Here is a 25,080-nt window from a genome sequence, read left to right on the forward strand (position 1 = left end):
TTTGGTCATATACGTCTTCCTATAGGTGAGTAGCTTCTTTACGATCTTCTGCTTTGTGGTCATGTTAAATCCTCTTTTGCTATTTTTTATCCATTTATTCTAACTTCGATTTATGTATATGTTCTTTGTCGTGAGTTTTGATTGTCTTTGTGGACTTAAGCTTAAGTCAAATAATATGTTGATTTGGCATATATTTCTTTTTGTTTTTTTCCTTTCACTTTATAGTCATTTCAAAATTTTGCTTTCCTTGCGTTGAGTGGAACTGACATTGTCTGGTCAGTGTTCTCTAAAATCACTCTCAAAAACGAAGTAGCTAAAAAACGTGAAATCTCTTGGATGTTAACTGCGAGGATGAATTTCAAAAGTGGAAAAAATATTTAGTTAAGTGATTATAAAGTATTGGTTTTGGAAGATTTAGTTGAGAAATTCCCTAAGATAGACTTAACATTTTTTTTTGTCATAAATATAGACCTCAAAAATAAAAATGACCAAAATAGAGTTAAATGTTTTATCAAAAAAAGTAAATATACACTTATACTCCTAGGGTTAATTAATCTAGATATTAGGGTTTAGAGTTAAAGAGGTGGGGTTTAAGGTTTATGATTTAAAATAAAAAAAAATTAAAATTTTCAAAATAAAAAGTGCTATTTTAGCCATTTTAGTTTTTGAGGTATATTTTTGTGACAAAACTTAAAAATGTCTATCTATAAGAATTGCCCTCAGTAGTTTGCTAATGTCTTTTCATAGGCAGAGTAGTGAGTTTTTATTTAAGTGACATGTTTTTGTTGGAAAGCGTTGTTTTGTAGAAAAATGGAGGATCGAAAGCAGACGAGCTTCACGTTTGAGATAGATAACTTCTGGGACAAGGAAGCTTTGATACGTTCACCAAATTTCTTTAGTGGAGGCTGCGAATGGTTAATGCAAAATATATTTTAAATTCTGATCTCACATCTAGATTCAACAATGTTTAGTTAATCTGTTTCCTGTATTTTCTCAGGTTTGTTGATGTTTATCCCAGAGGATGCGGTATTGAAGATCACTTGTCTACGTTCCTCTGTGTTGCAAATCCTGAATCATTGCTACTTGGATGGAAAATAAGAGCTATTCTTTCATTAGTTCTATTAAACGTATCCGGCAAAAGACTCTACAGAACATATAGAGATGGTAATTTACTTACCAGAAGTAAACTGTATAAATATATATGATTGGTGAGAAGAAAATGTAACTTAGCCTTTCGTTTTTTTTTTGTGTGGTACAGGACCACCGTGCAAAACTTTCTGCGCTCAGTTTCCAGCATGGGGTTGGGCAGATGCCATGCCTCTTGAAATGCTTCAGGAAAATGGGTTTATGGAGAAGAACAAACTGATAGTCCAAGTCAAAGTACAAGTAGTTGAAGTTGTTGATGAAGCAGAAGTTACTGGGAAGGAGACATTAGATGTCAATGGTTTCCAAGTTCTTTATAGTGAGGTATGATTGATTATACACGGATGCTTCTTGTTGCTATTTTGTTTCTTTCTTTCTTTTTGATTAACTATAAGAAGGTTCTGCTTGACAGGTTGGTCAAGTGACTACTATTTTCGCGAAGCACCCGGACGTTGCCTTAAATTTCATACCAAAGAGCCAATTGGTGAAGACAGTATACATGAAACTCCTCATGTTTCTCATTGAGAAACTGAACAAGCCTCCACGTAGCTTCATCAAGAATGAATTAAGCAACGCTCGCATGGAGTTGATAGATCTAACAAAAGCAGGGTTCAAGCTAGACTGGTTGAAGGAAAAGCTTGATGAGATTTCCTTGGAGCGGAAGAAAGCAAATGGTGATGGTTCCTTGAGTTCTTATGGTTTTCGAGTCCAAGAACTCGAGGAACAAGTTAAGAATCTCAACCTTAAACTGGACACAGAAAAGGTCAAGTCTGCTAAAGTTTTGTCGCTGGAACAGACGGTGTCGGATCTCAGAGATGAGCTGAGCAAGGAAAAAACCAGATCTACTACTACTACTAAAGACGTGCTTGAGGGAGTTATTCGCTCTTGGGAAGTATTGGATTACCCGGATCTCAGTAATGAAGAGGTAGAATAAGGAATGACATTTTATTACTGTTTTTCTGTTTTCTTCTAGAAATTCAAAAGTTCTAAGTTTATGGTCTTCTCTATTTAAAATTTTAAATATATTCAAATTCTATTTTAAATACTATCACTATTTGATTATTGACTTGAGTGACGTGGCCAAAACAAATGAAAATAGAAAATGAGACTTCTCTGATGAATCGATGGCGCAATAGCTGTTGAAAAGGGAAAAGAAAATAGAAAATCCAGAATTTGGGATGCAAATTAATTTACATCCAGATTCAATATCTCAATATAATTTTTATGTTCAATTAATTTATGGGTATCACAGACCTATAAAAGGTCCAGAGTAATCCTTAAAGGAAGTGCAGTCCATAGATAGACATTTTTTTCGGATATACAAATGAGTGCAAAAACATAGATCCATGCCCGTATAGATGTTTAGAAAAATGTGACCAAGTTTTACGCAATAAGTGAATCAAGTTACTGAAACGTGTTAGCATCCCAGACCCAGGTCTTTACCATCCACCACACGGTCTCAGACTGAATATAAATTTTTAGGAAAAAGCCAATATCATAGGGACTCATGCAGCCATATACGCCAGACATCTTATGAAATGAACAAGACCTAAGTTAAACTGCTATAACATCTCAGAAAATTAAATACATCATTATATCTTAGAATGTTACTCCCTTTTAATTATAAAAGTCTTAATGTTACGCTCTCTGTTTTAGTATAAGTGGCGTTGAATATTTTTACTCAATAACTATAAAAATATAAAATTTTATACAATTATCTTGGTTACATAAAAATATCATTAAATAAAGATATTTCAACTAGTAAAAAAAGATATAATATTTTGTAGTTGATCACAAATTTCAAATAACATTAAATTTTATCTAGATAGTGAGAACATTATTTATTTTGTAACAAAAATATTTTTTTAACACTACTTAGGACATCCGCAGAGGTCCAATTAAGTAAGAATAGCTCAACAGAAAAATTAATATAAAATCTAAAAGTAAGAAAAAGAAGTATGAAAAGAGGAATAAAGCCTCTTTGTGGAGAGACTTTCACCGAATTTATCTACATGTGTCACTTTTTAGATAACATAACAATTTTTAAATCATTAAATTTTATTCGTTTATTAATATATCTAATCTATTAAAACAGAATTATAAATAAAAATTACCCCTTAAACTTACAATTTAATTACACTAGAATGCCACTGAGTTAATTATTAAACATATATTTAAGTATTCTGTCTTTTCCCTTTTTAATAATATAGATTTCCTAAATTAATCTAACATTCTCGGCAATTAAATCAAGTTCTAGAAATCAAATACAATCAATGCAACATTCCTATTTAATGCCTTGCCAATGTCTACGGATGAAATTTATCAAACCATAATCTTTAATATTCTCCTAACCATTTTCATCTTTACGTATAGCTAAAGATTAAGCCAAAACAAAGCAATGAAATGTTGAATTAATGGAATTCTTTATATTAATCAACAATTCTCTATATTATATCATACGAGTTTAATTCATTTATATTACCACAAGATCGACATATGCAATATTTGAACAAAGTATATAAATAAAATCCGTTTAACCAAATTTAAATTCATTCGTTGAGTAACAATAAAATCTTTTAATAACAATAAAATCCATGATTTAAACAAACGATTTCAACTATACCAAAATCTCCCGTATAAGAAAACTGGTAACTATACCAAAATCGCCGGTATAATAACAATAAACTATCACATTAATCAACATGATTAAATTTAGATTTTAGTGATTTATAGTCATTTAAAAAAATTCAAAAGATAAAATATAAGAAAAAAATCTATTTTTTTTTATTCTTTGATTAATGTGATAGTTTCGTTTCTTTTAATAATATAAAATTGAACTAAAAGTATGGAGGATAAAAAATTGTTATCAAATAGTTATTATTCATAATCATTAATTGCGATATATATCAATCATATTAGGTAATTTCATAATTTTTATTTAAAGAAATAATAGAGAATATTCTTTTGTAGACTATTAATTAATTCGATGGTTAGTTTAATAAAAACTATAATATATGATAAGATGAACCAACATATTTCTCTAAAAATTCTAAAAATTATTCTCATGGTGACACGTAACTACAAACAAATATTGTAATGCTCCAGGATTAATATATAGGGGATAATATCAGAAGTTAAATTTTTATTTAAAATAATTATTGTAAAATAAAAGGTAGACATATATAAAATTAATCTAACTATTCGAAACAACTAAAATACCATCAAATAAAATATGAGTTACATAAGATATTATTTTACTTGCTTGAATGTCTATCGACAATCAATATGTGAACCAACACCATATGAAAAATATTTCAAAAGATAACTAATTTTATATTTGACCCATAAAAACGAAGTAAATACCCATGCGGGATGTACGGGTCAACAGCCAAATATCTGAATTACATTTTACGAAAAAATGTTTTAATATAAAATTACTTGATGTAATATGATTACAATTTACAAATACAACATTAAATACAAATACAAATCCAAATGTAAAATTAAATATCTGCGCGTCAAGGTTTAGTTAATATATTTATGTTGAGGGACTTGGTTAAAAAACTTAACGCTGCTGCAGATGTTCTTATAATAAAAGAGAGAGAGAGGGTATCAAATTAAGTTTTTGTGTCAAGCCTAACACTATATATAACATTTTTAGTTGAGAATAAAGATAAATACTACATTCCTTTTATGAATAACAAAACTTGAAGTCTGACAAATAAATAATAGAGAAAAGCGTATGTTGATATGATCATTATAATTCGCTAATCATAAGCTTGGAAATTATCCAAATCAGTTATAGTTTATGATTAACAGTTTTAGTAGGTAACATAACAATTTGATAACTACATCCCTTTTATGAATAACAAAACTTGAAGTCTGACAAATAAAAAAATAGAGAAAAGCGTATGTTGATATAATCATTATAATTCGCTAATCATAAGCTTGGAAATTATCCAAATCAGTTATAGTTGATGATTAACAGCTTTAGTAGGAAACATAACAATTTGATACCAGTATCAATGTTTGCATGAAGTGATGGGGCCTTTTGTTTTCCTCATCAGAGCCCTTGCCTCTGCTTTAATATTAATTGTGGTCCTCTTTGAAAACATTTGAGGTGGACCTTCCATCTGATTGGTAGTACCAAGCTCTTGGAAGAACAACATTTGTAGATTTCATTAGGAAAAATGATCATTTATCTACATATGGAGTTCTTGCCATGTAATTTGATCATACACCTTTTAGCTCCATTCAGATTTAGTTTAGTATAGCTTCGTTCGGATATTATAAAAATTCGGTTCAGTTTTGGCTCGAACTTACTCAATTTCAGTTCGGGTTTAGTAAATCATGTGTAAATCAGTTGCACCAAAAAAAAATTAGGTTATGTTCTAAACTGGATTTAAGTAACCAGGAAAACTCGTTTCTATTCTTAATATACTTAACTTGAATGGTGACTTTATGATTTTATCGATGACTGAAATCATTAAGCTAAAATAAGAACTTGGTCGTAGAAGAACTCCTGCAAACCAATATAACTATTAGTGATAATTCATATATAAAAACACTATGCTACTATATAATAAAAATTAACAAAACTCATACACAACGACAACAATACTCTTAACCTTAACTCATATACATAAACACTATGCTAACAACAAAGAAGAAAAAAATCTGAGTATAGAGAATAATAAGCTAACCACAAATCATATACTAACACGAATACGAACCCAAGTAATGAGAATAATGAGCTAACAACAAATCATATACAAATGTTAGAATAAACTTGCAAACTTTGTGAACAACAAAGAATATACACATAACAAAGCATATGTATGAGACCAAAGTTCAAAATCATTGTCTAACAAATCGAACCTGATAAACCCGAACCAAAAAACCGTCAATCTTTTCATGATATTATGTACATATATAAGTACAAAGAAGAATTACAAGTAGATGGTATGAATCGTTGAAGTTTCTGAAAGAGAAAATCATTGGAATCAGCAATTTTGTGTCCCCAATTTGAGGAATCAGAAAATTATATAACATAATGGATTTAGAGTTTTGAGATTTTAAATCCCCGAAAGTGAATGAGTATTTTTTAAAATAAGATTTTTAAAATGATATGCGGAGAGAATATCGGTATTTAGAGAGACTTTGTGCTTGAATAAGAGAAATATAAGATTTGAATAGAATATGAACTTGGGTTATGAATATATTCAATCGTGGTTTCGGATATATACCGTACCGACCCGAACACCCATGATATCAATCTTTGGATCCGATCGGTTTGTTAACAAGATCCAAACCCGACCCATACCGCTTTTATTAGACCGGTTCGGTTTGGGTTATCTTATTCAGTTTATTTTCCCAGGTGTGTAAGTAATAAAAGAACCTATTAATGTTGTATCTTGCCATATCTCAATATTTTACTGTACTTTCCTATCTCTTCGCTACCTATTTAATGCTATATGTTCTTGATATTCTCCTAATAACCTAAACCCTAAATCTCTTGGCAAAACTTTGCTTCTCACCTACAATTGGTAAGTCGTTTATTTTCGGTTTCGCTCCTGTTTAAGATATTCTGCTTTGGATTTATTTCAAAATTTTGTTTTCGTCCACTGAAGTAGAGCTCTAAATATGTTTTTGTTGAAACTCCTCTGAGAAACGTGAAATCTCATGCGAATGGTAAAAGACTATGCTTATTTTTGTATTCACCTCGTGTCTGCTTATAACATATTCTATTATGTTTTGTAAATCTGTTTCCTTTTTTTTCCAGGTATCTTAAGGTTCATCCCAAAGGAAAGTTTGTTCGTGATCACTTGTCTCTGTACCTCTGTGTTGAGAATCCTGAATCATTTCGATTTGGATGGAAAAGGCTAGCTAGTTATTCCTTAATTCTGTTGAATCAAGTAGGCAAAGAGCTTTATAGATCACCTCGTAATCCACTTATCTTTTTTTGGACATTATAGTTAACTTATGTTCAATGTATATATATACTAGATTGATGAAGAAGAAAATCTAACTTGAGCTTTCCTCTTTTTATCTCTCAGAGTCTTGCGGATCGTAGTGCGCTCAGCTTACAGTATGGGGTTGGTCAAAGGCCGTAACTCTCAAAGAGCTTTAAGAAAAAAGGTTTCTGGAGATGAACAAGCTGATCCTTAAAGCCGAAGTAAAAGTAATTGAAGTTGTCGATGAAGGAGATACAACTGCGAATGAGGCATTGGATGTCTGTGGTTTCCAAGTTCTTTATTCTCAGGTATGAGACAATGGAAAAGTCAAGATGCTTGGTGTTGTTATCTTTTTCATTTATTTATTTTTGATTAATTATAAGAAGATGCTGGTTGACAGGCTGTTCAAGTAACTCGAATTTTCAAGGAACACCCAGACATTGCTTTGAATTTCATACCAACAAGCCAACCGGTGAAGACAACATACATGAATCTCCTCCTGGGTCTCATTGATAAACTTGATAAGCCTCCACGTAGCTTCACCAATACGGAGCTTTCCATTGCCGGCAAAGAGTTGATAGATCTATCAAAAGCTGGCTCCAATCTAAACTGGTTAAAGATAAAGCTTTTTGAGGTTTCCTTGGAGTGGAAGAAAGAAAATATTGATAATTCTCGAGTCCAAGAACTCGAGGAACAAGTCAAGAATCTCAACCTTGAACTGGAAACGGAAAAGCTCAAGTCTGCTGCTAAAGTTTTATCGTTGGAGCAGACAGTTACGGAACTCAGAGATGAGCTGAGCAAGCAGAAGGGAAAATCTACTCCTGAAGACTAGCTTGAGGCAGTCGTTCGCTCTTGGGAACTATTGAATTACGCGGACTCAGTAATGAAGAGGTGGAATAAGTAATGACATTTTATTACAATGTCTTTTGTTTTCTTTTATAAATTCAAAATGTTCTGAGTTTATGGTCCTCTCTATTTGAATTGATAAGTGTTGGAACGCCATAAATGATGACTAAATTGCTATAACATCTCAGCAAAAATAAATGCATTATGATGAATACCTTAAGAGTGTTATCAACTTGTTTCATTTGTGAAATATCTAACACCAGCCTGGTAGTAGCAGTTCGAACAACTGGACTAAAGGTTTGAAGGTAGTCCAGTCTTTTTTCCTGTTTATAACCCTTACCTACCAGTCGAGCCTTGAGCTTCTCAACAGTTCCATCAAGTCTTAACTTTATTGTAAATACCCAACGACTGGTGATCAAGACATTCATATCTTCAGTTTGAGGAACAAGTGACCAAGTGTGAAGCATGTGTATTGTCCCCATCTCTTCAGTAATTGCGCTAGCTACTCCTTCCAAAGTGTCATGCATTGGTTGTGGAGGTTCATGTATAGAATGAGCTACATGAGTATCCGAAAGAGGCAGTATCCTAAATATCTGAGTATCGCTTTGCACTTCTGGTTTCATTGTTGTCATCTGCCAATGGTTGTAGGCAAAGCTTTTTACTCTTCATTTGTATTTTAGTTGGCTCAAAACAATTGTTATAGAAAATAAAAGATTTAGGAAAAAAAAAGATCTCATATGTTACTCATAATCTTTGTATTTTATTTAAAATTAAGGACTTTTTAAATGGGAAAAGCTATGTTTATCAAGCTAGGAGGGATCAATCGGCTTCAGGATGATCTATGAGTTTAACTTAGCATTTCTAGTGAAATAGTCATGGAGATTATTACAATTTCCAGACTCTTTAATTCTGGAAATTATAACATGCGCGCATGCGCGAAGTAAGTATAAAAATTGTACATATTACAACTTGTTTAAAGCATGTGTAAATCTTGAATGATAGATTATGTATATTATGTTTGTCTTTCTGTTGTCCGCCTTTTTTTAATCACATAAAAACATTTATACTAATAATAACGTGATATTTTTTTAATGTGATACATAAGGGGAAGGTGTGTTCACTGATCTTTCATAAAAAAAAAACTATTTACCATTTATCTGTTCAAAATGGTTTTGGTTTATCTTATTTACATTACATATATCTTAGTATCTACAATCTATTAAATCAGAATCACAAAGTTGGATACAATTTGATTATAGGTAAATAGTTTTTTTTAAAAACTATACTTTATATATTTCTCTTAACCTATACTATTACTAACTAATAACATTTAAATATAGCCTAAATATAGCTACAAATATGTGCAATTTTGTTTTCCAAATAATACGAACTTCCATATTTTACTAACTAAAGATTCTGAAAAACCCAATTAGATTTACTTAATCTCTAATATTATATTTCCTAAATCCTTTTAAAAACATTTCCAAAATCCGGTCAAAAATATTTATCCCCAAATATTAAGTATAGTTTAATATGAATATTTAATTGAAGTTTTCTAGTTTCTACTCATATGATTTTATTAACATTTGTATATTTGCTGTAAAAAAAAAATTAAACCGTTAATCACAAAATTTTCAATGTTAGATTTTTAATAGTTTTAGTAATTTATAATTGATTTTAAAAATTCAATGTAAATTTAAAAATTAAATAATTTAGGTCTCAATACTTTTCAATGCAAATTTTGAAATTTACATATTTATGTATTTTCTATCGTGTATAGTTTAATTTAAATAATATTAATATATATATATATATATATATATATAGTTTGAATATCTATTAAACTATACTTCATATTCTTATGACTTTATGGTCATTTGTATTTTTTTATAACAAGAAAAAAGTAAAACCATTGTTCACAAAAAAAATTCATTGTAAGAATTTTAAAAGTTTTACTAATTTATAATCGTTTTAAAAAATTCAAAATATAAAATATAAGAAAAAAATTTAGATTTTTTATTATATGGTTAATGTGATTGTTTAATTTTTAATAATAAAAATTAAACAAAAATGATGGAGCATACAAAAACTATTATCAAATCTTTATTATTCAAAATCATTAATTATCGTATATATGTTAATAATAGTAGGTAATTTCGTAGTTTTTATTTCAAAAAAAAGAATGAAGAATATTATTTTATGCACTTCTAATCAATTTGATAATTAATTTAATAAAAAATATTATATATATTTTGATAGAACAACCTACTTTTTTTTTTGAAACACTTTAAAAAGGGGTGAAACACGAAGACTTCCCGGAAAGTCATCTATTCTAGTACTATTCTCGTCCAAACACGTTTAACTGCGGAGTTCTGATGGGATTCGGTGCATTCGTATAATCGCACAACCTACGTTTCTATTGATTTTAAGAATCGCCTAGTGATCCGGTGACATTTGACAATCAAAGGTAAGAAGATATATATTGTATTGATTTTTATTTTTTGAAATGATGTTAGACGTGTCAATGATACGATTGGTTAGAAGTTAAGAAAAGAAAATATAAAAGTATTTATGTTTAGCCATCCTCTTTAAGAAAAGAGCGTTGTGGTAGTCTCTCAATCTTCTTCTTCCTCTTCGTTCGTTCCTCGCTGCTCTCTCTAGGTTTCTATTATTCCTGCATGATAGCTTCTGTTTCTAGGTTAAGTTTCCATCTTGTTCTTCTTACTCATCCGAAATTGAGGTTTTTTTATATTCCGTCTTCTTCTTCTTCTTCTTCTTCTGGGTTTTTCACTTGTCGCTAGATAAATGGGTCCTTCGTCTTCATCGTGGGTTTTGTTTGAAATGCAACAAGATTGTAACTTTGTGTTTCCTTTCCAGTTCTTGGCAATTTGCAATCTTGTTGACCCTTTACGAAAAGATCCCATCTTGACCTTGATTCTTGATCCTCTGTTGCCACTCTCTCGTGCTTCTTCGCTTGATCAGTTTCCATTTGATATCCCTTCTTACACACTTGTTCAGAATCAGTGTCTTGGGTCATCAGTCATCTCTTTCCATATACAATGTTCCCTGGCGAAGACCGTTGGTATTTTTCAAGAGAAGAAATAGACAATAACTCACCATCAAGACGAGATGGTATCGATTTGACGGAAGAAACTCGCCTGCGCAAGGCATACTGTTCATTCTTGAAAGATCTTGGTCGCAGATTCAAACTGTAAGTTTCTTTCCTGCCTCTGCTTTTCTGCTTGCTTCAATCTAGTTTAGTTTCTATAGTGAGAGTAGGGAACATTGGTACTTTGGGTTCCTTTGATGATTATTGATCTCACAACGCAGTCACCAGGCAACAGTAGCCACTGCTATGGTATTCTGTCACAGATTCTTCCTTTGTCAGTCACACGCAAAGAATGACAAATCGGTAAGTTTAGTTGGACCATGTAGAGATCAAGCTCTCTTAATTTTTGGTTTGAATAAAAGTGCATTTGATAATGTAGTTAGTTCTGATGCCTTTTGCCTGTTGACGCTTTCACTCCAGATAATTGCAGCAGTCTGCATGTTCCTTTCTGCCAAGGTTGAGTCTACTCCAGTGGATTTGAAAACCCTCATTATTACTTCTGAAGAGATCTTACACAAGAAGGTTATTGCAGCTGAGCAGAGACAGGTTTTTCTTTCAGATTCCTACGTACAACCCTCCTTAATTGTCCCCATTTCAACTTTTGATTACAGATCTGTTTCTTTTTCTCAGGGAGTATATGAACACTACAAAGGGCTTGTATCAAATGGAGAGAAGCTTGTTCTTTCTACACTCAACTTTGATCTCAGTGTTGATCTTCCTTTTGACATTCTTATCCAAGCTATGAAAAAATTCATCCTTGTCGAGGCTACTCAGGGGAAATTTCCTTCAGCTGCATGGAAATTTGTCCAAGATAGGTATGAAACTGAAATGGTCCTTCGAAATCTCTGAGAGGCCTTGCTTTATTTCATACATTTTGCAGTTTCTGGACGACACTCTGCCTACAGTATCAGCCTCGGCACATAGCAGCTGGTGCTTTTTTCCTCGCTGCCATGCACATAAAAATGGACGTGAAATCACATGGAGAGAGCTGGTGTCAACATTTTGATATCACGCTTCATCAACTAAATGGTATTTGATGTGCTCTGGAGTAGAGACCTTGTTGCTTCGGTGTATTTATCATTCTTTTTTTTTCAGATATCAGGGGCCAAATGGGTGAGCTCTATCATGGGAAAAAGCGTACTCCTACATCTACTGGAAGCATAGGGGAAACGAGTAACACTGGAGACGTAGTGCAGCAGCAACCTGTTCCTACGGATAATTGTCCAAGCTCTGTAATTGAAGGAGGCTCATCGAGTGTCGCTGATGGTTCACTGCAAGATCAGTCGAGGCCCGAAGGAGTTGAAAAGGACAGCCCAGACCGTGAAGCTGGAGATAATCAAGAAGACAGTTGATGTTTGGTCGTTGACTATGGTGAAATAGTGGTTTAGATTTTTAGGTGGAAGAAGGGTTTTGTTCATGGAGATAACTAAAAGCTTTAGTGGTATATAGTATACGGTGAGTTTGGGGAAACAACTATTACAGTATTATATTTCATCCAACACTAGATGGTTTCAGTTTCAAGAGTTTTTTGTATGGGGTTTTCATTACTTCGCTTCATGCTTAACCGTTAGTTTTTACTTTGTAGTCTTAGAGAAGAGAAAAAAACAAAAATAGCACTAAATCAAGTTTTTGTTCCCAAACTAGCACTCAAAGTCAAAAGTCACAAAAATAGCACTTAATGTTTTATCAAAAATCACAAATTTAGGGTTTAGAGTTAAAGGATGGGGTTTAGAATTTAGGGTTTAGGGTTTAGGGTTTAGAGTTAAAGGGTGGGGTTTAGAATTTAGGGTTTAGGGTTTAGGGTTTAGGGTTTAGAGTTTAGGGTTTAGAGTTTAGAGTTTAGGGTTTAGAATTTAGTGTTTAGGGTTTAGAGTTTAGGGTTTAGGGTTTAGAGTTGAGAAATGAGGTTTTGGGGATAAGATTTCAAATTTTGAAAAATAAAAAAATTAAAATTTTCAAAAGATATAATGCTATTTTGGTCATTTTAGTTTTTGAGTGTTATTTTTGTGATATAAACTTAGAAATGTGCTATTTTGGAGATTTGCCCCTTAAAGAATTGTAAATATAAATTACATTTGAAAATGTTCTTTTTCGTTTCTTCAAAATTACTAATGTGTTATAAATCAATTGATGCATGTCCATAACCAGCCCACACGCTTAGAGAGAGAGGCGGCCGCGAGACTTAGAGAGAGAGAGAGAGAGAGAGGCGGCAATTTCCTTTTCCCTGTATGATTAGGATTTCCCTTTTCCTTTATGTTTATGATTTGTAATCTTTTATTTTATCTATCTTGTAATCCCCTATATAAAGAGAATACTTTATGATTAATAAAACACAGAAACTTACAGCTCTAAATCCTAAGTTTCACAACACGTTATCAGCACGAAACTCTAACACCCTGAGCCTAAAACCTAATCGATAAAACCCTAAACCTAAACCTAACCGGCGATCGTATCTAACCATATCCCCGATCGCGTCTCTTGTTCCTGCAAGACGTTCCAGCTCGTGTCCACCTGATCAGCTCCAGCCCCAAGGCAATCCTGATCCTAGACGACCTCAGCTTCCCGTTCACATCAGAGCCGCTCGCGATCCCGACTGCAACAGCTCGCGTTCCCCGATCAGCCGCTCGCGTTCCCCGATCAGCCGCTCGCAACGTCAGCACCATTCGCGGTCCGATAGGAAGCAGCCAGCTCGCGTCCGTTCCAGCTCGCTGTCCAGCTCGAGGTTCTCTCTTGGTGGTCCGGTTTCTACAATCTACTAACCTAAGGTAATTCGAATTCTAAGAACATGAATCGAATCTGGTTGATTGTAAAGAATGAAACCCTAAAATATAATCTATAAGATAAAGCCATAGGACAATAGATCAAAACCCTAGATTAGTAAATCGAAGCTCTAAAAGTTTGATGAGTAAATCGAAGCTCTATAAGTTCGATCCCCAAACCCTAAAAACGAGATTGATCCATTGATCAATTAAAATCAGAACCTTAAAGGTTTTGAATCTCAAATCAAATCCCTTTGATCAAAGATCAAATTTTCGAAAATCACTAAACCCTAATTCGAAAAATATTGATTGATTAAAACTTATTGATTGATTGAAATTGAATTGATCATCCTGAATTTGAAATTGCTTGTTAATCAAATCGAAACCCTAAAAACCCTAATTCTGAAAATCGATTTGGATTGTTTGAAATTGAACATTGATTGGTTGATTTGATCACCTAGAACTATTGTTAGGAATGTTTAAACTCGAATCTAATTGTTTGGCTTGTTTAAACTAAAACCCTAATGACCTAGTTTAAGATTATTTTAAATCGAAATCTAAAACTACATATTAGGTTAAACTGTTCTAGACTTGATCATACTCGTGGCCGTGTGGCCTTATTGCATTAATACCATAATAATCTGATCATATTGATTGATTGCAATTGCACTTAAAACTTATTCTAGGAATGGTATTGAATCAAACCAAATAGCAGTGTGGCTTGTTCTGTTTCTTGGCCGAGAGGTTTCTTGTTTTGTTTGCATCTCGTATGAAATGATAGAAACCATGTTAGGATTGTAATTACATGTTAAACTAAATGCATAAGAGTTAAACTGATTGCATACTTGGTCGTGCGGCTTGCTGATTGGCCGTGAGGCATAGATCTTGGCCGTTAGGCTTGATTGATTGATTGTTTAAACTTAAAACCCTATTCGTTTAAACCCTATTCCTAAAAGATCTAAAATATATTAATCTATGATTTCAGATGTCGAAAATCAGTAACCTGGATTTTGCTGCCCTAAATCTCTCTGGAGATAATTACCTTCAGTGGGCGCTTGATGCTAAGATCATCCTGAAATCCAAGGATCTCGGTGAATGTATCACCGAGAACAATAATGCCAATGAAAAGGATCGTTACAGAGCCATCTTGATCATTCGTCATCATCTAGCTGAGAGTCTCAAGGATCAATATCTAACCATTGAGAATCCACTAGATCTTTGGACTGAATTGAAATCGAGATATGATCACCAAAGAACGGTGATCTTACCAAAAGCTCGGTTTGATTGGACGAATCTCAGGATCCAAGACTATAAGTCTGTGGACGAGTATAACTCTGCACTGTTTAAGATCGTTTCTAAAATGAAACTGTGTGGTGAAAGTATTACGGATCAGAATATGCTTGAGAAAACCTTTTCCACTTTCCACACAAGCAATGTATTGTTACAACAATAGTACTGTGAGAAAGGTTTCAAAACCTATGCTGATCTTATTTCTTGTCTCTTGCTCGCTGAGTAGAACAATGAATTACTAATGAGAAACAGTCAGATGAGACCTCTTGGATCGGCTCCACTACCTGAAGCACACACGACAGAGGACAATAAAGAATCCCATCACGTCCAAGGAAATGACCATAATGGCCGTGGTCGAGGAAAGTGGAACGGATGTGGACGTGGCCGAAACTCCTTTGGCCGCAGGCGAGGGAATCAACATGGTAGAGACCATGGGCGTGACCGTGGCTCATCTGGAAGAGGTCGCGGCCGTGGATCTTCATTCAAACCTCAACACTCGACCAACTCAAGCAAATCAGTGTGTCATAGGTGTGGAATAGGAAATCATTGGGCTAAGACTTGTAGGACTCCCAAGAATCTAGTTGATCTCTATCAAGAGAGTTTGAAAGGGAAGAATCCTGAAGCCCATATGACTTATCAAGATGCTGAACATGACTTCGATCATGAAAAGGACGATCTTATGGATTATGAAACTTCATATTGTCTTAAAGACTGAATATTGATTTCGACATTTGTAATCTAAAAATTCTATGTTTTGGTGTTTCTATGTTGTCATTTCTTTGAACTTGAAAACGTAATAAGAAATGAAATGATTTTATATATGAAGTTTCTAAGTAGCATCCTTTTGAAATGAACGAGAACAAGGATGTACTCGTTGTGGACAGTGGATCAAGCCACACAATTTTAAAAGATAAGAGATACTTCATAAACCTAACTCTGAAAAACGCCACCATCTCCAGCATTGCGGGTATTGCTAGTCTCATAGAGGGGCACAGCCAGGCCAATATCATGTTGCCTATGGGTACACATCTTGAGATATCAGATGCCTTGTATTCACCCAACTCTAAGAGAAGTCTATTAAGCTTTAAAGACATTCGATTGAATGGCTATCATATTGAAACCAAGGGCGAAGGACACAAAGAGTTCCTCCAGATCATTGTCGCCCAAGGTCATAAGAAAGTCTTAGAATCCATTCCCGCACTATCTATTGGTATTTACCATGCTAAAGTCAGTATGATCGAGGCCAATGCCATTTTTAATAAAGAGGCAATCGACAATTTCACTCTATGGCACGACCGGCTTGGCCATCCCGGTTCGACCATGATGCATAAACTGATCCTGAACTCAAACAGCCATTCCCTTAAAGAGAAATGAATTATCCCTAAGCACCTATCGTGTGTTGCTTGTTCCCAAGGGAAACTCATTTCTAGGCCATCACCAGTTAAAGTCACTAAAGAGACTATAAACTTTCTGGAAAGAATTCAAAGGGACATCTGTGGACCAATTCACCCACCTTGTGGGACATTTCGATATTTCATGGTCCTCATTGATGCGTCCACTAGATGGTCGCATGTTTGTCTCCTGTCGACCAGAAACTTGGCATTTGCTAGGTTACTTGCTCAGATAATTAGATTACGAGCTCATTTTCCAGATTTTCCTTTAAAGACTATACGCCTAGATAATGCTGGTGAGTTCACTTCCCAAGCGTTTAATGATTACTGTATGTCCATGGGGGTAAGTGTGGAACACTCCGTGGCACATGTACATACACAGAACGGCCTGGCCGAATCATTTATAAAACGCATACAACTCATAGCTCGACCATTACTCATGAGGTCGAGACTTTCGGTCTCAGCGTGGGGACATGCCGTCCTACACGCGGCCAAGCTCATACGCATCAGGCCATCTAGTGAACACAAATATTCCCCATCATAATTACTCACGGGTCACGTGCCAGACATTTCCCATTCTAAGACTTTTGGCTATGCCGTTTATGTTCCAATAGCTCCACCACAGAGAACAAAGATGGGACCTTAAAGGAGGATGAGGATATATGTTGGATTTGATTCCCCCACGATTTTAAAGTATCTTGAGCCAACTACAGGTGATTTGTTTAAGGCCAGATACGCGGATTGTCATTTCAAGGAATCCGAACTTCCAACATTAGGGGGAGATAGCAGTAAAATGGTAAAAGAAATCTCATGGAATCAAACATCCATATCTTGGCAAGATCCTCGAACTCAAGAATGTGATCTAGAAGTTCAAAAGATTATTCATTTACGAAAGCTAGCTAATCAATTGTCAGATTCCTTTGCTGACCCGAAAAGTGTGACTAAGTCATACATACCAGCTGCTAATGCACCAATAAGAATTGATGTTCAAGAGGGACACAATCAAGTTGCTACAGAGTCTGGACAACGTGTGAAACATGGTAGACCAATATATTCCAAAGATAAGAACCCTCGGAAAACAAAGAAAGGTGCAGAAAATGAAACCGAGGTTCATAAGACACCAGACATGGCCGCGGCCGATCCAGCCCGTGATGTGGCCGCGTCCAACCCTACGGCTTTAGACATGGCTGGACCTGATGCCACTGATGTGGCCAGCCCTGATGGGCCAAACAATGATTCTTGGGACGCCAAGATTCATGGTACTGATGGTGCATATAATAATGAGATCTCAATAAACTATGTCTTGTCTGGAAAACAATAGAACAGAAAACATGTCGACATGGATGATATATTTGCTTATGAAGTAGCACTTGAACTTATGGATAACGAGGATTATGAACCCACATCTATATATGAATGCATGCAACGACCAGATTGGCTTAAATGGAAAGAAGCCATAAACGTGGAGTTAGAATCATTGAGAAAAAGAGGTGTATTTGGCCAAATAATCCGGACACCTCATGATATCAAACCAGTTGGATACAAATGGGTCTTTGTGAGGAAAATAAATGAGAATGGTGAAGTCGTGAGGTATAAATCCCGACTTGTTGCACAAGGATTCTCACAAAGACCAGGAATAGACTATGAAGAGACATACTCCCCTGTGGTGGATGCTACGACCTTCAGATTTTTAATAAGTCTGGCCGTGAGAGAAGGTCTAGATTTACGGTTAATGGATGTTGTAACCGCGTACCTATATGGTCCACTGGATAATGAAATCTATATGAAAGTCCCAGAAGGTATCGAATTGAAAAAAAAAGAGAGTTCTCGAGAACAGCATTGTATTAAGTTGAATAAATCTCTTTATGGACTGAAACAATCCGGACGGATGTGGTACAATAGACTAAGTGAGTACCTAGTGAAAGAGGGATATAGAAATGACCCTATCAGTCCATGTATTTTCATTAAGAAATTCGAAAATAAAGGATTCGTGATCATAGCAGTGTATGTTGATGATCTGAATATCCTAGGAACCTCTGGAGAGATTTCCCAAACGGTTGAATACCTTAAGAAAGAATTCGAGATGAAAGATCTCGGGAAAACAAAATTCTGTTTGGGATTACAACTTGAGTACAGAAATGATGGTATCCTTGTGCATCAAATGGCATATACAGAAAAGGTACTCAAGAGGTTTAATATGACCGATTGCCATCCTCTGACCAGTCCCATATTCGTGAGATCTCTCGGTCTGGACACTGATCCATTTCATCCCAAAATGGACGATGAAGATGTCCTAGGTCCCGAAATGTCATATCTCAATGCCATAGGAGCTTTAATGTACTTGTCAACTCACACACGGCCTGATATAGCCTTTGCCGTGAACCTACTATCTAGGTTTAGCTCATGTCCGACCCAAAGGCACTGGAATGGGATAAAACATGTTCTTCGTTACCTGCAAGGAACGAAAGACTTGGGTCTATATTATACTAACCATAACATAGATGGTTTAGTTGGCTTTGCTGATGCAGGATATCTATCAGATCCACATCATGCTCGATCACAGACATGATATGTCTTTACACATGGAGGTACGGCCATTTCATGGCGTTCCATGAAACAAACCATCGCGGCCACATCATCTAATCACTCAGAAATCTTGGCCATTCATGAGGCCAGCCGCGAGTGTGTTTGGTTGAGGTCGATGACCCAACATGTCCGAGCTGATTGCGGGATGTCTGAGGAAAAAGAGCCAACCGTGATGTATGAGGACAATGCTGCATGCATTGCTCAGCTCAAGGACGGCTACATCAAAGGAGACAAGACGAAGCACATATTACCTAAGTTCTTTTTCACGCACGAGCTTCAGAAAGCCGGCGAAGTCCTGGTCGTCCAAGTAAGGTCCATCAACAATTTAGCTGACCTATTCACTAAATCACTCCCGACTTGCACGTTCATGAAACTCTCGAATCAGATTGGGATGCGTAGGCTGAAAGACCTCCACTGAGGTTCACATCAGGGGTAGTACGTGTTGTACTCTTTTTCCTTCATCATGGTTTTCTCCCACTGGGTTTTCCTGATAAGTTTTAATGAGGCAACATTAAGCGTATTACAATCCCTGTATGGTTATGGCATACAAGGAGGAGTGTTATAAATCAATTGATGGATGTCCATAACCGACCCGGTCCATAACCGGCCCATGCGCTTAGAGAGAGAGACAGCCCAACCCTAGAGAGAGAGAGGCGGCCGCGAGACTTAGAGAGAGAGAGAGAGGCGGCCGCGAGACTTAGAGAGAGAGAGAGAGAGAGGCGGCTACATGGTTTAGGAGAAAATGAAACTCAATTTCCTTTTCCTTGTATGATTAGGATTTCCCTTTTTCTTTATGTTTATGATTTGTAATCTTTCCTTTTATCTATCTTGTAATCCCCTATATAAAGGGAACACTTTATGATTAATAAAACACAGAAACTTACAGTTCTAAATCTTAAGTTTCACAACATAACAAAATTTATTGGATCATGGATGAATTTTTTTGTGAACACTAGCATTTTTTATTAATATACATGAGATGCACACATACAATATATATATTATATATAACATGTGTTTTGTAATTTAATGGGAATATCATAAAAAAAGTTTATAAATAGGTATAAAAAGGTAAGGAAACATATCACTTTGAGAGCTAGCTCTAGTATGATGGAAACATATTTTTTGAGAGCTCGCTCTAGTATGCCAACCAAATTCATTAATTCGTGTAGTTGATTCAGCCAATACGATCCGGTTAAACTCTTTATATTTTTTTGGATTTCTACAAAATAAATCATGACAGGGTGAGTTTATTTGTATATACAATTTTTTATATATATTTGATCATTTTATTTATACATACACAATATTTTTTTGTTGTTATTATATAATTTCTTTCCGATGAACCAGATCAATTTTTATTAGAAATTGTGGAACTAAACTATAATCAATATATCATGGGTTGATCGGATTGAACATTAAACAAATTATGACATAAAAACTTTATTTTTCCACCGAACACATTTTTTAAAAAAGTGAACAGTATTGTTTCCACAATTGAATTATTTTGACATATATCTTCCATATGGTTTTGAAAGGTTTCGGATCAACCAATGAATTGATACATGTCATTTTAATGCTTTTAGTCGTATGTTTAAGGAAAACTTACATTTTTGTATAACTTATAAGAAAAAATCTAACATATAAAAAAATATAGCATATAAGTTTTTCTAATTTTTGTAATTAAAAATCGTTTAAAAATTTAAATATATAAATATTTAAAATATAACATGTAAGGTTTCTTCATTTTTGTAATTTAAAGTCATTTTAAATTTTTTAAAATATAACATATAAGATAAAAATTATTTTTCATTATATGGTTAATGTGATTGTTTAATTTTTTTAATAATATAAATTAAACAAAAATGAAGAATGATGCAAAAATTGTTATCAAATCTTTATTATTCATAGTCATTAATTGTCATATATATGTTAATCATATTAGATAATTTCGTAGTTTTTATTTAAGGAAATAATATACGGTTCTTATATTTTGGGTTAATATAATATTTTCTAGTAATTAGATTTGGACCAACACTTTTTTCAATTGATTTATAAGCTGACACGTAAGATAAATTAACATCTTAATTAAATTATAGTTAAGCATCATCACTTTTTAATTAGTACAAACTTAAGGTTACAACTTTTTAAATGATCTTCAATTAATATATAGGGATATTTCTAAAGAAGACTTTGAAAAAGTCAAGATGTCTTTTAAGTCTTTGTATACTATGGTAAGGTAAGTTAAAGATTGGCCTTTAATTAATGGGAATATCATTAAAAAAAAGGTTTATAAATAGGTATAAAAAGGTAAGGAAACATATCACTTTTGTGTTTAAACTTAATTTTTTCCTAAACTTTAGTTTCTGGGAATTACGATTTTGAAGTTTTAAATTTATGCGTGTTTTCGAATGTAACTACTTTTATTAATTAAGGAAAAATCTTATTAATTGTTTAATGGAATAGCATATGAACATAAATAAATGGGCAAATCTCCAAAATAGCACATTTCTAAGTTTATATCACAAAAATAGCACTCAAAAACTAAAATGACCAAAATAGCACATTTCTAAGTTTATCCTTTGAAAATTTTAATTTTTTTATTTTTCAAAATTTGAAATCTTATCCCCAAAACCTCATTTCTCAACTCTAAACCCTAAACCCTAAACTCTAAACCCTAAACCCTAAACTCTAAACTCTAAACTCTAAACTCTAAACCCTTAAACCCTAAACCTTAAACTCTAAACCCTAAACTCTAAACCCTAAACCCTAAACCCTAAACCCTAAACCCTAAACCCTAAATCCTAAACCCCACCCTTTAACTCTAAACCCTAAGTTTGTGACTTTTGATAAAACATTAAGTGCTATTTTTGTGACTTTTGACCTTGAGTGCTAGTTTGGGAACAAAAACTTGATTTAGTGCTATTTTTATCTTTTTCTCTAAATAAATTACATAATAAGTTAAGACTTAAGACTTAAGGAGTCGCATTATTTTATGAGAAAAAGAGAAAAATAGCACTAAATCAAGTTTATGTTTCCAAACTAGCACTCAAGGTCAAAAGTCACAAAAATAGCACTTAATGTTTTATCAAAAGTCACAAACTTGGGTTTAGAGTTAAAGGGTGGGGTTTAGGATTTAGGGTTTATGGTTTATGGTTTAGAGTTTAGGGTTTAGGGTTTAGGGTTTAGAGTTTAGGGTTTAGGGTTTATGGTTTAGAGTTTATGGTTTAGGGTTTAAAGTTGAGAAATGAGGTTTTCGGGATAAGATTTCAAATTTTGAAAAATAATAAAATTAAAATTTTCAAAGGATAAACTTAGAAATGTGCTATTTTGGTCATTTTAGTTTTTGAATGCTATTTTTGTGATATAAACTTAGAAATGTGCTATTTTGGAGATTTGCACTTATTTTATAGAAAAAAATAATTTTAGGGGGGGGGGAGAGAAGAAAGCTTAAATAGACGCATTGAGCACATCTGTACCTCACCAAAAGTCAAGAGAGAGAGAGCAGTCTTTTTGATAGCAATTCTCGAATTCGATTCCGAAGCAATCCATGGCTGAGATTGCGAAGGAAGTGAACGGTGGCGATGCTAGGGATCTCCACTCGCTTCTCTCTTCTCCGGCGAGGGATTTCCTCATTCGTAAAAACGGCGAACAGGTAATAAACATTGTTTCTCTTTTCTCTCAATTGATTTCAACTTGTGTTGATTCTCTAGATTATGCTTCGCAAAGTGTTGTGTTCTTCTGGTTGGTTGATGGTTTCTCTTTAGGTCGTGTTCTCTGGAGTGAATTGCAATTAGAGTTTTGAGTTTTATGAATTTGATGATGTTTGCAGGTGAAAATTGACAGCTTGAAAGGGAAGAAGATTGGGTTGTACTTCTCAGCTGAGTGGTGCGGACCATGTCAGCGTTTCACTCCCCAGCTGGTGGAAATATACAACGAACTCTCTTCCAAAGTTGGTTTCGAGGTTGTCTTTGTCTCAGGGGATGAGGATGAAGACTCCTTTAAAGACTACTTCTCCAAGATGCCGTGGCTCGCTGTCCCCTTTACTGATTCCGAAACCCGTGACCGCTTGGATGAGGTTTTTAAGGTGAGGGGGATTCCCAACCTGGTGATGATTGATGACGAGGGTAAACTTGTGAATGAGAATGGTGTTGGTGTCATTCGAAGCTATGGAGCTGATGCTTATCCTTTCACACCCGAGAAAATGAAGGAGATCAAAGAGGAAGAGGAGAGAGCGAGGAGAGAGCAGACTTTGAAGTCTGTCTTGGTGACTCCTTCTCGGGACTTTGTCATTACTCGAGATGGAAACAAGGTACCTTAATGCAAGTTTTTGGCTTTGTCACTTAATGAAACTGATCACAATTGCGTATTCTTTAGGTACCTGTATCGGAACTCCAAGGGAAAACCATCGGTCTTCTCTTCTCGGTGGCATCTTACAGGCAATGTAAGGAGTTTACTTCCAAGCTTGAAGAGGTCTATAAGAAGTTGAAGGAGAATAACGAGGATTTTGAGATTGTGCTCATATCTCTTGAAGATGATGAGGATGCTTTTAAGCAGGACTTTGACACCAACCCGTGGCTGGCGTTGCCGTTCAATGACAAAAGCTCGTCGAAGTTGACTAGGCACTTCATGCTGTCTACGCTACCGACCTTGGTCATTCTCGGACCCGATGGAAAGACTCGCCACTCGAATGTTGCTGAAGCTATTGATGACTATGGAGTTGTTGCTTATCCTTTCACTCCGGAGAAGTTTGAAGAACTCAAGGCGATAGAGAAGGCAAAGCTAGAGGCTCAAACACTCGAGTCTCTTCTTGTCTCGGGTGATCTCAACTACGTTCTCGGAAAAGATGGGGCTAAGGTAAAAAAGCTTTATTTACCCTATGAAGCTTCTAATCACTTCGATGTTGATATGAACTTGGCTGAACTTGTCAGGTGCTTGTGTCTGAGCTGGTGGGGAAGAACATTCTTTTGTACTTCTCAGCTCACTGGTGTCCTCCATGTCGCGCTTTTACACCAAAGCTTGTGGAAGTTTACAAGCAGATAAAGGAGAAGGATGAAGCGTTTGAGCTCATCTTCATCTCCAGTGACCGGGACCAGGAATCGTTCGATGAGTACTACTCGCAGATGCCGTGGCTGGCTCTTCCATTTGGTGATCCTAGGAAAACGTCTTTGGCACGAACCTTTAAGGTCGGTGGCATCCCCATGCTAGCGGCTCTCGGACCAACTGGGAAGACCGTTACTAAAGAAGCAAGGGACCTCGTGGGAGCCCATGGAGCTGATGCTTACCCATTTACTGAGGAACGTGTGAAGGAGATTGAAGCCAAGTACACTGAGATGGCAAAAGAGTGGCCTGAGAAGGTGAAACATGCTCTTCATGAAGAACATGAGCTAGAGCTGACTCGCGTTCCGGTTTACATATGTGATAAGTGTGATGAAGAAGGGCAAATCTGGTCTTACCATTGTGACGAGTGCGACTTCGATCTTCATGCCAAGTGTGCTTTGAAAGAGGATGCCAACATAAACGGCGATGATGCTGTGAAAGAAGGTGGTGGCGAGCCCCAAGATGGTTGGGTTTGTGACGGAAACGTGTGCACTAAGTCCTAATATACTGGTTCAGGCCCAGTTATATGTATGCTGAGCTCATTTTCTTTCCCTTGTATAACAAATAAGAGTGAGAAAGTGTGGTGTCAAAACTGAGCACAAATACTCGTTATGTCTCACATCCATTGACGTCCCTTGCTTGTTTTAGTCTTGAAATATTCGTCTTTATCAAATAATAGACTCGTTCTTATAAATCAATTGGTGGATGTCCATAACCGGCCCAATCCTAGAGAGAGACGGCCCAACCCTAGAGAGAGAGACGGCCGCGAGACTTGGAGATGAGAGAGAGGCGGGTACAACTTGCCTATTTTCTAATTCGTTTATGTTTATGATTTATAATCTTTTCTCTTATTATATTTCCATTTATCTCTCTTGTAACTTCTATATAAAGAGAATACTTAT

General features: G+C 35.0%; 3 protein-coding genes and 1 pseudogene across 5 annotated transcripts; all 4 read left to right on the forward strand.

Annotated features, from left to right (window-relative positions):
• Nucleotides 1-15: 15 nt before the first annotated feature.
• On the forward strand, nucleotides 16-3,890 carry LOC106362627 (MATH domain and coiled-coil domain-containing protein At2g42470-like). Its single transcript, XM_013802498.3, has 4 exons — nucleotides 16-914; nucleotides 998-1,164; nucleotides 1,259-1,467; nucleotides 1,556-3,890. The coding sequence occupies exons 1-4, from the start codon at nucleotides 811-813 to the stop codon at nucleotides 2,075-2,077; spliced, it is 1,002 nt and encodes a 333-aa protein (XP_013657952.2). The 5' UTR covers nucleotides 16-810; the 3' UTR covers nucleotides 2,078-3,890.
• A 3,401-nt stretch (nucleotides 3,891-7,291) lies between these two features.
• LOC106362616 lies at nucleotides 7,292-7,997 on the forward strand (annotated as a pseudogene).
• A 2,339-nt stretch (nucleotides 7,998-10,336) lies between these two features.
• Nucleotides 10,337-12,629, forward strand: LOC106374788 (cyclin-T1-2). 3 transcript variants are annotated; one of them, XM_048746300.1, is made up of 6 exons: nucleotides 10,337-10,641; nucleotides 10,962-11,154; nucleotides 11,274-11,598; nucleotides 11,683-11,867; nucleotides 11,933-12,081; nucleotides 12,148-12,629. In XM_048746300.1, the coding sequence occupies exons 2-6, from the start codon at nucleotides 11,003-11,005 to the stop codon at nucleotides 12,402-12,404; spliced, it is 1,068 nt and encodes a 355-aa protein (XP_048602257.1). In that variant the 5' UTR covers nucleotides 10,337-10,641; nucleotides 10,962-11,002; the 3' UTR covers nucleotides 12,405-12,629. The 3 variants fall into 3 exon arrangements, with proteins under 3 accessions (XP_048602257.1, XP_048602256.1, XP_013670190.1); XM_013814736.3 differs by having other exon boundaries at nucleotides 10,349-11,154; nucleotides 11,274-11,355; nucleotides 11,473-11,598; XM_048746299.1 differs by having other exon boundaries at nucleotides 10,338-11,154.
• Nucleotides 12,630-22,480: 9,851 nt separating this feature from the next.
• LOC125580444 (probable nucleoredoxin 1) lies at nucleotides 22,481-24,876 on the forward strand. The gene is made up of 4 exons (XM_048744876.1): nucleotides 22,481-22,733; nucleotides 22,911-23,390; nucleotides 23,456-23,935; nucleotides 24,010-24,876. The coding sequence occupies exons 1-4, from the start codon at nucleotides 22,629-22,631 to the stop codon at nucleotides 24,679-24,681; spliced, it is 1,737 nt and encodes a 578-aa protein (XP_048600833.1). The 5' UTR covers nucleotides 22,481-22,628; the 3' UTR covers nucleotides 24,682-24,876.
• The last annotated feature ends 204 nt before the right edge of the window (nucleotides 24,877-25,080 follow it).

The sequence above is a fragment of the Brassica napus genome, chromosome C1 (genome assembly GCF_020379485.1).
Source record: "Brassica napus cultivar Da-Ae chromosome C1, Da-Ae, whole genome shotgun sequence".
Classification (NCBI taxonomy): Eukaryota; Viridiplantae; Streptophyta; class Magnoliopsida; order Brassicales; family Brassicaceae; genus Brassica; species Brassica napus.